The sequence below is a fragment of the Chiloscyllium plagiosum genome, unplaced genomic scaffold, assembly GCF_037043375.1.
Source record: "Chiloscyllium plagiosum isolate Xiang-an unplaced genomic scaffold, Cpla_swu_hap1 HiC_scaffold_7, whole genome shotgun sequence".
NCBI classification, from domain to species: Eukaryota; Metazoa; Chordata; class Chondrichthyes; order Orectolobiformes; family Hemiscylliidae; genus Chiloscyllium; species Chiloscyllium plagiosum.
In genome coordinates, this window is record NW_028270145.1 from 12,494,094 (window position 1) to 12,508,883 (window position 14,790).

At 41.1% G+C, this 14,790-nt stretch overlaps 1 protein-coding gene and 1 pseudogene across 1 annotated transcript; both read right to left on the reverse strand.

The window, feature by feature from the left end:
• Nucleotides 1–1,260: 1,260 nt before the first annotated feature.
• Nucleotides 1,261–2,675, reverse strand: LOC122551307 (gamma-crystallin S-1-like). Its single transcript, XM_043693016.2, has 3 exons — nucleotides 2,652–2,675; nucleotides 2,308–2,550; nucleotides 1,261–1,609 (listed from the first exon to the last, which is right to left on the reverse strand). Exons 1-3 carry the CDS (start codon nucleotides 2,658–2,660, stop codon nucleotides 1,334–1,336), a joined length of 528 nt encoding a protein of 175 aa, XP_043548951.2. The 5' UTR covers nucleotides 2,661–2,675; the 3' UTR covers nucleotides 1,261–1,333.
• A 6,399-nt stretch (nucleotides 2,676–9,074) lies between these two features.
• On the reverse strand, nucleotides 9,075–14,004 carry LOC148149559 (gamma-crystallin M2 pseudogene; annotated as a pseudogene).
• Between the last annotated feature and the right edge of the window lie 786 nt (nucleotides 14,005–14,790).

Here is a 14,790-nt window from a genome sequence, read left to right on the forward strand (position 1 = left end):
AATCCAAAAAGCCAAAGACACAATCCAATGCTTTGGGATATAAGACAGGGAAAAATTGAACAGTTCGGGGAGAACTGCCAAAAGACCAACAGATGTAGGCTGCTGGTAAGAACTCTATGAGAGGTACCTGTCTACAGAAGGAGTTTGCACTGAGAAAAAATCATCAACACCGACCTAGAGAGTAAATCTACAGAGTAAGATAGGACAGATGGCTGGCTTTGAAATTCAAATTCTTTGGTAAAACTTACTCGATGGTTTTATCGGACTAGTATTATAGAAGGGAAAATAAAAGATAGGTGAGAGGACGGAGTTTTAAATTGTTGTTAGTTAATTATTCATTGTTATACTTTAAGAAATAAAGTTGTTCATTTTTACTTTAATTAGTTCTTGGCCTCTTGAATTTTCCCAGATGACTGCATGGGATGATTTGTTTCTGTGTTGCTGGCTTAAATTAAGCAGGAGGGTTTAACCCATGTCATAACAATAGCATGTTCCATTTTTATTTATTTATTCATTTTGTGAGATGTGGGCATCCCTGGCTGGCCAGCATTTATTGCCTGTCTCTAGTTGCCCTTGAGGAGGTGGTGATGAGCTGCCTTCTTGAATCACTGCAATCCACCTACTGTGGATTCAACCACGATGCCAATCGAGAGGAAATTCCAGGCTTTTGACCCACTGCAAACGAAGGAATGGGGATATATTTCCAAGTCAGGATGATGGGTGGCTTGGAGGGGAACTTTCAGGTGGTGGTATTCCCATCTATCTGCTACCCTTATCTATCTGATGGAAGTGGTAATGGGTTTAGAAGATGCTGTTGAAGAATCTTTGGGGAATTGCTGTACTGTGTCTTGTAGATAGTACACACTGCTGTTACTCAGCATCAATGGTGGAGGGAATGCAGGTACACATAAATTTATAGTGTAAACATTGGAAGTTGTTAGATCCCATAACCTGCAAAATGCCTCAAGCCTCAAGAAAGTTGGAAATAATCATTGAGGCGGGTTCAGCTTGGATCATGAACAGTTCCTGCTTATTGACTGCAGAAACTCCCAAAAACATCAACAGGCGATGGTACTGGTGGGCCATTCACAATGCTTCCTACTTGACCCTGGCATCTTCTCCTTTTTCAATTACTGACTTTAATGATGATCATGTCACTGCAATCACTGAGGTAAAGTATTCTTCATGAAACCACCAGATACCAGCACTATTCTGAACTATTTTAATGAGGAGCCAAGAATGAATGAATTGAAAAGAAGACAGGGTCATAAAGCATATTTTATTATGTTGACAAATAATTCAACAAAATAAAGTAATGCATTATAGTTGCAGACTAAAAGTCCTTCATTCGCTTGAAAGATCCGATAGTTGAGCTGTAGCCTCCCCAGTCACTGTATCTCCTGTATTCACTGGGTCTCATGAAGTACTGTTGCCCTTTGTAGTTGGGGTGTTCATAGAAGATCCAGTAACCGTCCATCACGTGACAGGAGTGGATGTCACGGTAACGGAAACGGTCGTAGACAGATGGACAGTCATCCATGAATTCCATCATCTGTCCTCCAAAGTCAGGCCTCTCATAAATTTTCATTCTGTAGGAATCTCCTCGGTACTGCAATAGAAAGACATGAAAGATTTGTGGTGCAGCTACAAATATATCTACAATCGGTGCATATGTGACTGGTGATATTTCATGCATACAAACAGAAGCATATTGTTAGCAGTAGACACTTTAATGTACTTCTGGTTGTTCTTGTGGGAAGACCTCTTTTTCAATTGCCAGCAGCTTTCTCTTTTATGTAAACTTTTCAATATTTACAGCTAAATGAATGGAATGAATATAAACATCTCCATCGACAAGTTTTATGACTCAGGTTTTATCCAATTTGGCCTTGTTACCTTCTGCTATGTCAATAGGTCAATTTAGCTTTCAGTTCGGAATATCAGATTTATTATTTGTAAATGTTTCAATTATATCCCAGATGATCATCAGCTTTGCAACAGTACATCAGTATATGATGGACTACTAACTTCCCAGCTTGCACAAGTGTTGACTGAAGAACTACCTATATAACAAGTATAGTGACAAGGTTTTGGCAGTGACAGAAACACAAATTAGTGAATTGGTAAATCAAACTGGTTGTGTCACAGTCCACTACATATTACTATCATTGATGAAAATTAAAATCAATCCTGTGAAAATAAAGATCTCCTTTACATCTCATTCAGACAAACCCAAATGTTGAGTGCATTAATCATTATCTCAGTGTCAGTTTGATCAGAAAATACAAACCACCAGAAATAACTTACGTATGGGTAAGTGCGACATGACCAAATGTTGTCATTGAATCCCATCCAGCGCTGGTAGTCAGGATACTCTCCCCTGGTCAGAACATACTGGTATCCCATGTAATTGGGTTTCTCATACAGCACCCACCAGTCACTCTCAACACGGATGGAGTTACAGCGGCTGAAGTAAGGAGACAGGTCAGCACAGTCACTGCTGCACTCATAGTGCCGCCCCTGGAAGTTCCTGTCCTCGTAAAAGATGATCTGTGAGGAAAGAAACAGGTTTGTAAATTCATGATTTCTCAAACTTTTCTGTTCCTAATGGAAAATTTTAATACAACGTGTGAACTCAAGATAGTCCTTGCCTTTCCCATTATGGGTTCAGAGTTGGCTTCGTAACCGAATGTATTACTGCTTCACAGAGCTTGATATTTATACACTGCGCTGAAATGCCACACTGTGCATTTTCTTTAGTTATTCAAACCATTTCAATGAGTTGAAACCACTACAAATGCTGCATCACACATGACTTATACAGTAAATGCAAAGAAAACATTCAAAAGACACTTCAGTATTGTTTTTCAGTGTTTTGCTTCCATTTCAATTTAATTCTTACATTAAAGAAGACAACAATACACTGGAGGCCATTGTGACCCTATTCTATGCTTCCACTGCAATTCTCAGTGTCATTGCATGTTCAAAAGGATATGTTCCCAATAGTTCAATATAATTGAATAGGTCCACTCTCAAACTGGTTAACACATAGGCATGCATGTCTGGAGCAGGTTACTTAAATTATTACTCTGTAAATAAGTTTGTTTTGATGTGTAACTGTTAATGTATTTTCATTCCAAATTAATCATCTACTTGAGAACTGAACTAATTATATATGGTATTTTATCAACATATTATTGTACACTTTTGGTTCCATACACTAATGTACATCCTTTTGTTACCTATTATTTTCTCCTTTGCTCTTAATTACACATTAGTTGAAGGGAGATTTGAATAAAAAACAAAACAACAAAAAGGCAATGATAGTTTGATGGAAGAAAAATTCAGAATGTACATATATGGGGACAACAGATTGGATTATTTACTGCTTACAAAAAGGAAAGAGTGAAGAAAAAGCTTTGGAGTATCTTAATTAAAGAAGTACAGATCAACTAAAATCTGGTACATTATTGCCATGATCACAAATTTGGTTACCAGAACTGACATCTTTAGCTCAAAAGGTAAACATCGAATCATTGAATCTGGCAGCACAGAATGTGGCCATTCATCCCATTATAACTATGCTATGCTTTTAAAGAGAACTACAAGTAGTTATATTCATCTGCTCTTTTCACACAGCCCTGTAATTTCCTTACCTTTTCATGTGCGATCAAAGGTCCCCCTGCTCCCACATCTGTATTAGAGTTTATATTTTTCTTTAAAGTTGGGACCTATTTCAGAAAGTTCATAGATAATCTGGCCTGCATTCTGGCATCCTGCATCAACTCTTGAAAAAGGGTCAGCGTTGGAAATGTTTGCATTGCCAAGCAAAACAGGGTGCCATCATTTAAGAAAGGTGGTAAGGAAAGGCCAGTGAAATATAGACCAGTGAGCTTGAGATCGATGGTAGGTAAGTTGATGGCAAGGATTCCGAGGGACAGGATTTGCATGTATTTAGAAAGGCAAGGATGGATCAAGATAGTTAACACTTCTTTGTGTGTGGGAAATTGTGACTCACTAACTTGATTGAGTTTTTTGAAGAAGTGACAAAGAAGATTGTTGAAGACTGAGCAGTGGGCAGGTGGTATTCAGGAGGTGGGGAGGCTGCAGACAGCTTCGGACAAGGTTAGGAGAGTGGATAATCAAGTGGCAGATGGAGTACAACGTGGGAAAATGTGAGGTCACGCACTTTGGTCGGAAGAATTGAGGCAGGAATTATTTTCTAAATGAGGAGAAAATTCAGAAGTCTTAAGTGCAAAGAGGCTTGGGAGTTCTAGTCCAGGATTCTCTCAAGATAAAATTGCAGGTTGAGTAATTAGTTAGGAAAGCAAATGCAATGATGGCATTTATTTTGAGAGGACTTGAATATAAAAGCAGAGATATACTTCTGAACATCTACAAGGCTCTGCTCAGACCGCATTTGGACGATTGTGCTCAGTTTTGGATCCCATGCCTCAGGAAGCATGTATGGTCCTGGAGCGTGTTCAGAGGAGGTTCACGAAAGTGGTCCAGGAATGAAACGCTTAACATATGAGGAATGTTTGAGGACTGTAGATCTATACTTGAGGAAGTTTAAAAGGATAAGGGGGGATCTAATTGAAACTTACAGAATACTGAATGGCCTGGACAGAGTAGATGTTGGGAAGATGTTTCCATTGGTGTGAGAGACTAGGAGCCAAGGGCATAGCCTTAGAGGAAAGGGAAGGCCTTATAGAACAGAGATAAGGAGAAATTTCTTCGGCCAGACAGTGGTAAATCTATGGAATTCATTGCTGCAGAAGGCTGTGGAGGCCAGGTCATTGGGTATATTTAAGACTGAGATCGATAGATTTTGAGTATCGAGGGAATCAAGTGTTATGGGGAGAAAGCTTGAGAATGGGTTGAGAAACTTATCAGCCATGATTGAATGGCAGAGCAGACTCAATGGGCTGAATGACCTAATTTCTGCTCCCATGTCTTATGGATATTGTCTATGTGGATTTGCTTAAGGCCTTCAAGAAGATTCTGTATGGTAGAGTGTTTAGCAAGGATAGATCAAATGGAGTCAGGGAGAGTTTGCCATTTGGATACAAAATTGACCCGAAGATAGGAGACAGAATGCGGTTGTTGAGATTTGCTTTTTGGACTGGAGGCCTGTCACCAATGGTCTACTGCAAGGTTCAATATTGGGTCCAATGCTTTTTGTCATATATATAACTGATTTGGATGTAAATATAAAGGATATGGTTAGTAACTTTGCAGATGATATGACAATTAATGGTATAGTGGACAGCAAAGAAGGTAATGTCATAGTGCAACCATAATCAGATTGGCAAATGGACCAAGGAGTAGCAATTGGAGATTAATTTAGATAAATATGAGGTGCTGCATTTTGGGATGGCAAATCAGGACAGGGCTTACATGCTTCATGTTAAGGTCCTGAGGAGTGTTGCTGAACAAAGAGACTTCAGAGTGCAGGTTCATATTTCGTAGAAAGTTGATTTGCAGATAAACAGGATAGTGTTGCCTTTATTGCTCAGTGTATTGGGTAAAGGAGTTGGGTGGTTATACTGCGGCTGTGCAGGACGTTGGTTAGGCCACATTTGGAATATACCATTCAATTCTGGTCTCCCTGCCATAATAAAGATGTTGTGAAACTTGAAAGGGTTCAGAGAAGATTTATAAAGATGTAGCCAGGGTTGGAAGATTTCAGCGATAAGGAGAGGCTGAATCAACTGGGGCTATATTTCGTGGAGCGTCAGAGGCTGAGGGGCAACCTTATAGAGGTTTATAAAATGATGAGGGGCATGGATAGGGTGAATAGTCAAGATTGTTTCCCCAGAGTAGAGGAGACCAAAACTAAAGGACATAGTTTAAATTGAGAGGGGAAAATTAAAAAGGGACCCAAGGGGCATCTTTTTCACACAGAGAGTGTGCGTATATGGAATGAACTGCAAGAGGAGATGGTGGAGACTAGTGCAACATTTAAAAAGCGTCTGGATAGAAAAATGAATAGGAAAGGTTTAGAGGGATATGGGCCAAATGCTGGAAAATGGGACGAGATTAGTTTAGAATATCTGGTTAGCATGGACAAGTTTGACCAAAGTGTAGCAGCCTCCTGAATAAAAACAGAGCTCATCTACACACCTTTCTCTTGGAACCACTCTTGAAGTCATCTGAAACTTTCTGAGGAGACCAGCATAGTAAGAAGCAGAGACCAGCTGGCGATCCAGAGAAAGGGAGAGGGCAAAAGAAGCTTCACAGACCCAGAGATAGGACCATAGAGAAAGCAACTGCATCAATTTATAAGAGACTTGGAAAGTATTGTAATCTTAAGAGGCCAAATAAGATTGGGGATAGTATGTTTAGCATTAAAGATTATTGTAATTGTGTTTCTAATAAAGTGGGAATGTTTTGATTTGGTATCAGCTTGTGTCATATTGATTTGACCATTTTGGTATTGTAGGTCCACCTGGCCAAATTCAGTCCTAATAATCTGGTCGGATTTATCTGTAACTCATTTAAAACAGAAAGGTCTGTTTTCATGCTGTCCATCTCTCTGACTCAAGGACTCTAAAGTTTTCAGGAAGTGAGAAAACAGCTCCCATCCTCTAAGATGTTGGCACAATATGATCCCAAATGAGATCTGGGATTAACATGCAATGCTCTCCCCTGTAGAGCTTAGGGGTTACATTAGCTCAGAGATGGCGCAATGGAGAGGGACACTCAATGCATCCAAGACTTTGGCTAATGTGCCCAGATAGAGTAGAAAGGATTGGCAAACATATTTGGAGTCAGGAAAAGTTCCAACATTACCTTTATGAAAATTTGAAACAATAACAGACAACAAAACCCTGCTAGGTCTACTTAAAGAGGGCAAGGCAGTGCCATCCATAGCTTCAGGCAAAATTCATCAGTTGACTCTAAGGTTAACTGCATATAATTACAAGTTAGAACACTGTCTGGGAGGTCAAGTAGCAAACATGGATGCATTTAACTGCCTCCCACTGGCAGATAAAAAAACACATGGTACCACCACTGGAAGAGTCCATAATGATGTTAAATTTTCTGGACACACTTCCAATCACAGCTGACAATGTCAGACATTGGACACAGAAAGATCAGCTCCTGACATATTAGAAATAGCTGGTGGTGATGCAAGAATCCAATGGATCCTGAGAGACAAGATCACTGTATATTCTTGTGGAAAACAAGAGGGATTGCCTTGAGCAATGGCCACCATGAGATACTGGCTGAATACGATACTGGTCATCCAAGGGGTTTCCAAAATGAAGATATTGGTGAGAAATTATGCCAGGTGTCAAGATTTGAATACAGACAGAGCCATGTTGGTGGGGCAGAGCCCAGAGTGCCACCACGGACAAAGATTACCACCAGCAGCTCTGCTACATTGTTGGGTAATCCCTGGACGCAGTTAGACATCAATTATGTTGGTGCATTCATGGACTCAACATCCTTAGTAATTGTGGGCGGCCACTCAAAATAGCTGGACATGCATAGTGTTCATGCATAAAACACAGTGACAACAATACAAAAATTGCACACATACTTTTCGATACAGGGACTCCTGGAAGTGAGGTCACAGATCACTGGTCAGCATTTGCCAACAAGAAATTTGAGTATTTGCTAAAGTCGAATGGGATTCATCAGTTAAGGACAGCTTCATACCATCCATCATCCAATAGTCAGGCAAAAAGAGCAAACTTTGAAGGTAGGCTTAAAGAAACAGCCTACTGCTTCATGAGATACAGAACTGCTCTGGTTTCTATTTGATTATAAGACTACCCCTCATGCAACTACAAGGATAGCTTCAGTAGAGTTGCTAATGGGGAGAAGACTCCACATCAAGTTAAACCTGATCTTCCTGGACCTGGGGGGCAAGGTGAAATGGCAGCAGGTACGCCAATGATGAAAACAAGACTCCACTAAGTGACAGACAGTTTACTTTAGGGGATGAAGATTGGTGTAGGAAACACGAGAATGACCCTGCATGAATAAGAGATGGTCGACGTGAGATCAGAAGCAGTTACATGCAAAGTTCAGGTCAGCGCAATGGTCCTGAACATAAGTGAACCATATGAAAGCTGCAAACTTGCAAATGGTGCAGGAACAAAGCATGCCCAGCTCCTCGACAGCCTTTCCGACTGTTTTGAAACCCATGGGTTTTCCCTCTTCCTCAGGTGTTGAAGACAGCTCAGAATCTGAGATGGACACGGTGGATATTGCCACCTCAGCACCTTTGCTGTCTGAAGCAGAGAAATAATTTCTTCTGAGATGCTCCAGGTACAAGAGGTGAGCTACAGTGCATTACACAGTGTATGTATCAGAGGTAGGGTTGGAGGAAGCTGACCCACTGATAAAACACCTCAGGAGAAACTATGAAATTAAGAACCGGCCGATATCCTCAGACTCAGAGGGGGAGGGCTGTAGTGATTGTAACAAAGTCAGCCAGGTGGCCATCATTGAATGTGAGTTCCCTGATTGAGGTTGTTAATCTGGTCCAATCAGAGAGCCCTGGCTGACAGATATAAACAGGGGTACCAAAGGTTCAGTTCACTCTGAGAGCTGGCTCTGAGGGAGCTGGATCAGTGTCAAGGATTCTCCATGTGTAAACAAAGGGTGATTTGGTGATTGGATACCAACCTCTGTGGAGGTATTACATCTAGAACAGAAACATTGGAGCTGCTAGATCCCATACCTTGCAAAATGCCTTCAGCCTCAAATTGGAAATAATCATTATTGAGGCAGGTCCAGCCTGGGTCTTGAACAGTTTCTCTCTTGTTGACTGCAGAAACTCCAAAAACATCAGCAGTCGATGGTACTGATAGGCTATTCACAACGCTTCCTACTTGACCCTGGCATTTCCTAATTTTCTAATTACTAACTTTAAAGTTGATCCTGTCACTGAGACACTGTGGTAAAATACTCTCCATGAAGCCACCATCCAGCATTATTTTTAACCAATTTAATGAGGACCCACTAATAAGTGAACTGCAGAAGACTGTGTAGCAGAGAATATGTTATTACTTTGACAAATATTTTAACAAAATAACGTCACATGTTACAGACTCAGACTAAAAGTCCCTCATTCGCCTGAAAGATCCGATAGTTGAGCTGTAGCCTCCCCAGTCACTGTATCTTCTGTATTCACCGGGTCTCATAAAGTACTGTCGCCCTCTGTAGTTGGGATGCTCATAGAAGATCCAGTAACCATCCATCACATGGCAGGAGTGGATGTCACGGTAACGGAAAGGATCGTAGACAGATGGACAGTCATCCATGAATTCCATCATCTGTCCTCCAAAGTCAGGCCTCTCGTAAACCCTCATTCTGTAGGAGCCTCCTCGGTACTGGAATGGACAGAAACAAAAGATTTGTGATGCAACTAAAAATATACCTACAATCGATATAGGTGAGACTGGTGTGATATTTCGTGCATAATGACAGAATTATCAGTAAAAAATCTTAATGTATTTCTGGTTGCTCTTGTAGGTAGATTTTATTTCAAGTGGGGCCAGCTTTCCCTTTTCTGTAACCTTTGCAATAGTTACAGTTAACTGAATGGGATGAATACAAATATCCCCATCGACAATTGGTACTGAGTCACATTTTAGACAACTTGACCTTGTTACATTCTGCAATGTCAATATGCAAATATGTCTTTCAGTTTGGAATATCTGATTTGTTATTCGTAAATGTTTCATTTATACCCCAGATGATCATCAGCTTTGCAACAAGTCAGTATATGCCGCATAACGATCTTCCCAGCTTGCACAATTATTTAGGAACTACCCACAAAACAAGTGATGTTACAAAGTGACAAGGGCAGTTGTTACCTTTTGGCAGCACCAGAAATGCAACTTAATGGATTGGGAATTGAATTTGCGCATGTGATTGTCCAATACCTATTACCGTTTCAAAGAAAATTGAAGTCAAACCTGCGAAAATAAAGATCTCCTTTACACCTTATTCAGACAAACCCAAATGTTGAGTGCATTAATCATTATCTCAGTTTGATCAGAAAATACAAACCACCAGAAATAACTTATGTATGGGTAAGTGCGACATGACCTTTAAACAAATCATTGTTTGCAGCAAACTGCCCAACCTTCAGGACAACATGGACCACAGCCGTGCAACCACTACAAGAGATGTGTCAGAGTGTCAACACAGATAAAGCCATTACACGTGGGGACACCACACAATGTGTACGTGGCCGGTACTCATGTGATTTGGCCAACGTTGTCTATCTCATACACTGCAGGCAAGGATGCCCTGAGGCATGGTACTAGACCAAGCTGATGCAATGACAACGGATGAATGGACACCGCATGACAGTCTCCAGACGGGGGTGTTCCCTGCCAGTTAGGGAATACTTCAGCAGTCAGCGACATTCTGCTTTGGGTCTTCAGGTGAACATCCTCTGAGGCGGACTTTGGGGCAGGTAACAACACAAAGTGGAGAGCAGAGGCTGATAGCCAAGTTCGGTACCCATGGGGATGGCCTCAACCGGGACCTTGGGTTCATGTCACACTACAGGTGACCCCATTACACTACACCCTCTGTCTGTCTGTTCCTCTCTCTCTTTCACACACTCACACTCTTACACACTCACACACTCACAAGACCCTCTCTCATACACAAGCTGTCTCTCAAACACATACACCCCACACTCACTCTCACACAAACATCCTCTCACAGGCTTATGCCCCATTACACTCACGCACACACTCAAGCTTTCACACACGCAAACACGCACTCTCTCACGTGCACTCACTCACACGCGCACACACGCACATGCTCATTCTCTCTCTCTCATGCATGCACACACACACATATAAGTCTATGGGGATGAGTTTGTATTTGCAGAATTATATTTGCAGATGCATTCTATTTTGTTCAAAAATGAACAATCTTCAGGCAGTCAATACATGTAATATTTTGTAAATTCCACTTTGGAAATAGAATCAGTCTAACTCAAGACTGAGATACAGACAGGCTCTAACCTCACATCTTTAATGCATTGTCTGAGTTGAGATGCCACATTTTGTAACAAAACTTTAAATTATCTTGAGAAGGTGACTTAAAAGAAGTCCTGGGATTTAAATATTCATGAACCAAAACCTGCAACCCATTCTAAAAGAAGAAAGACTTAACAATCCAGGTTTGTTCAATATATCACTGTATGATACTGTAATCTTTTGCTATAAATTCTGTGACTTATGATCTTATATTCCACAACCACCTGATGAAGGAGCAGCACTCTGAAAGTTAGTGCTTACAAGTAACCCTGTTGGACTATAATCAGGTGTTGTGTGATTTTTAACTAGGTTTAAGGTGAGAGGGGAAATTAGATTACTTCATTGAATTAGATTACTTACAGTGTGGAAACAGGCCCTTCGGCCCAACAAGTCCACACTGCCCCGCCGAAGTGCAACCCAACCATACCCCTACATTTACCCCTTACCTAACACTACGAGCAATTTAGCATGGCCAATTCACCTGACCTGCACATCTTTGGACTGTGGGAGGAAACCGGAGCACCCAGAGCAAACCCACGCAGACACGGGGAGAACATGCGAACTCCACACAGTCAGTCGCCTGAGGCGGGAATTGAACCCAGGTCTCGGTCGCTGTGAGGCGGCAGTGCTAACCACTGTGCCGCCGTGCCGCCCACTATTTAAAAGGGACCAATGGGGCAACATATCCATGCAGAGGGTGGTGTGTGTATGGAACAGATGAGGAGGTGGAGGCTGATACAATTACAACATTTGAAATACATTTGGAAGGGTATATGAAAGGGAAGCATTTAGCAGGATGTTGGTCAAATGCTGGCAAATGAGATTAGATGAATGTAAATATCTGGTCAGCACAGACGAGTTGGATCAATGGGTCTGTTTCATTGCTGTACAATCCTATGGCTTTATGACTGTAACATCCTATCATCCTGTAAGGAGTTGGCACGAAATGATCACAAGCGAGATCTGGGATTGACATGCAATGCTTTCCCATACTGCATCAGGATAGCATTACCTTAGTAGCATTTGTGTCCCCATAGAGAAGAAGTCCCAATAATGTATGAGTCATAGAGTCATACAGCACAGAAACACAGCTTTTGGGCAAACCAGTCCATGCTGACCATAACCCCAAACTAGACTAGTCCCACCTGCCCACACTTGGCCCATACCCCTCCAAATATTTCTTAATCGTGTACTTATCCAAATGTTTTTTCAACATTGTAACTGTAACTGTATAGAGGGCTAGGCTATTGCTTATTGCCCATCGCGCATTACCCAGAGGTCAGTTGAGAAGCAATCACATTGTTGTGGGTCTGGAGTCTCATATCATCCAGACTAGATAAGGATGGCAGTTTCCTTCCCCAAAGGACATTACTGAACCAGATGGTCTTTTCCCCTGACAACTGACAATGGCTTCATGAGACTCTTAATTCCACCTTCTGTCATGGTAGGATTCAAACTTAGGTCCCCAGATCATTGTTTAAGTCATATAGTCATAGGATCATGGAGATGTACAGCATGGAAATAAACCCTTCGGTTCAACTCATCCATGCCCAGATATCCTAACCTAATCTAGTCCCATTTACCAGCACTTGGTCCACATCCCTCTAAAACCTTCCTATTCATATATCCATCCAGGTGCCTTTTAAATTTGGTAATTGTACCAGCCTCCACCACTTCCTCTGGCAGCTCATTCTATACATGCACAACCCGTTCTGTGAAAATGTTGCTCTTTATGTCATCCCATTTCCCCCCTCCGTTGAAGCAAAATGCTCAGAGACTCAGTGCAGTTTTACCTCCTTCATCTTTATTCCAGGCCCTGGAGGGAGAGAGAACAATCGCCCATGTACATAGGGGCATGAGTTCATGGTCTTCTCTGGAATAGCAGTTTTTCAATTAATGTATAGTCATTTTACAGGGAGGAGCATCCAGATAAGGCAACATACATATTGATTGGGTGATGGTTACAATCAGCGAGCATCAACAGTAAAGATTAAACCATCTGCTGTTACACAATGAATTTTCCTAACCCTGTTAACTGGCTTCACATAATGAATACTTTTCCCCTTGTTAAGTGATGTTGCATACTGAATGCTTTGGATATTGTTAAATGGCTCTATATAGTGAATGCTTTTCCACCTTGTTAACCCATTACCCTTGCCTGCAGCATCCCATTGTTAACTGTAAGTTCTTATCTGATCTGAGTCATGCTCAGCTGAATCTCTTGTTTCACAAAACTCAGAACTTAACTCTTTCCCTGCCTGCTTATACCCTATGCACATTCTCATTCCTTCCTTTTATCATTTCATGATAACCAATGGCATTACTAGCTTTCATAACACTCTGACAGCCTGTATTTAAGCAAGTTATTGACACACATCATACAATGATTATAACAACAAAAATTACCATCTGTTACAGTAAATAGAATTTGAAGAATCCTTCAATGTGGAAAAAAAAATCACTAGTGAAGTTCTTAAATCCACAGTCCTTAGTGAACACTCCATGCCCTCCAAGTCGAGTGGAAACGAGCCAGTTCTCCAAAATTCTTCTTCAGTAAAGTCCAACCTGAAAACAAAATCCATTCTGTCCTTGCACACCACTCCATGGAGAATCTGAATTCTTGGATAAGGGCAGTTATATACAACACAAGGCTGACAAGACTTCTATCCTTCCAAAGATGCTTCAGATGGAGGATACCAATGCATCTGAGTATGCAGTGCAGCAGCTGCAGCAGCAGGCTAGGTGACTGCAGCATTCTTTGCTGCTTCTGATCCCGCTGTGCTGTTAAATGTAACAAAGCCAACTGGCTGTTGTGATTTTAGCTTGATCAGTGAACCTTCATATCCCTTAAATGATCAAAAGACAAGGTAAAACTCACGTGGTTTAATGTCCGTAGGAAGGCCACTGACAAAAAGCATACCTCTTCATTGTTGTTATTTTCTTCACTTTTTGTGCTCATGAATGGTGAGCTGATTGAATCCATTGAATCAGGTTATGGAGGGGTGGGTGGTGGTCTGAAGGTATGCTTTACCTGTGAATGGAGAAACTCTAGAGAAGATGTTAGCTGCTGAAAGTATCTTTGCGTTTCCTCTCTCATTCCTTCCTAGCCAAGGTATGAAGACAGTCTCACATTTAACAACACTAACTTGTGTCTGCTATTTCAACTTCCTTTAAATTCTTGAAGTCTGTTACTCTGTTCACTATTCATCCCATTATCAAGTTTTATACAATCCAGAAACTTCTAAATTGTACTGCCTAAGCGAGTTAGTCAATTATAAACAATAATCATTGGTCCTAAAATCAAATCCTCGGGTGCCTCCATCCAGGTTATTCAAAAATTATTTTCTTTTAGCAAATTGATACTTGGCTAATGTGAAAGCTATCAGGAAAAGTATTTCAAAAATCTGGAACAAAAGGAAAACAACAAAATGTTTCCTGTGCTTTAGCAATTGAAGAGGCAGATTCAGTTCAGATTTGAATCTGAAATATTTGTGGGAAACAATTGCTGAATATATTAAAATATTTTCTCTAAATGAAATTTCCCAAATAAAACAATCAGAATTACATTGGCAACTGTGGTAGACATGATTTGGAGATGCCGGTGTTTCACTGGGGTGCACAAAGTCAAAAACCACACAACACCAGGTTATACTCCAATAGGTTTATAGAGTCATAGAGATGTACAGCATGGAAACAGACCCTTCGTTCCAACCTGTCCGTGCCGACCAGATATCCCAACCCAATCTAGTCCCACCTGCCAGCACACGGC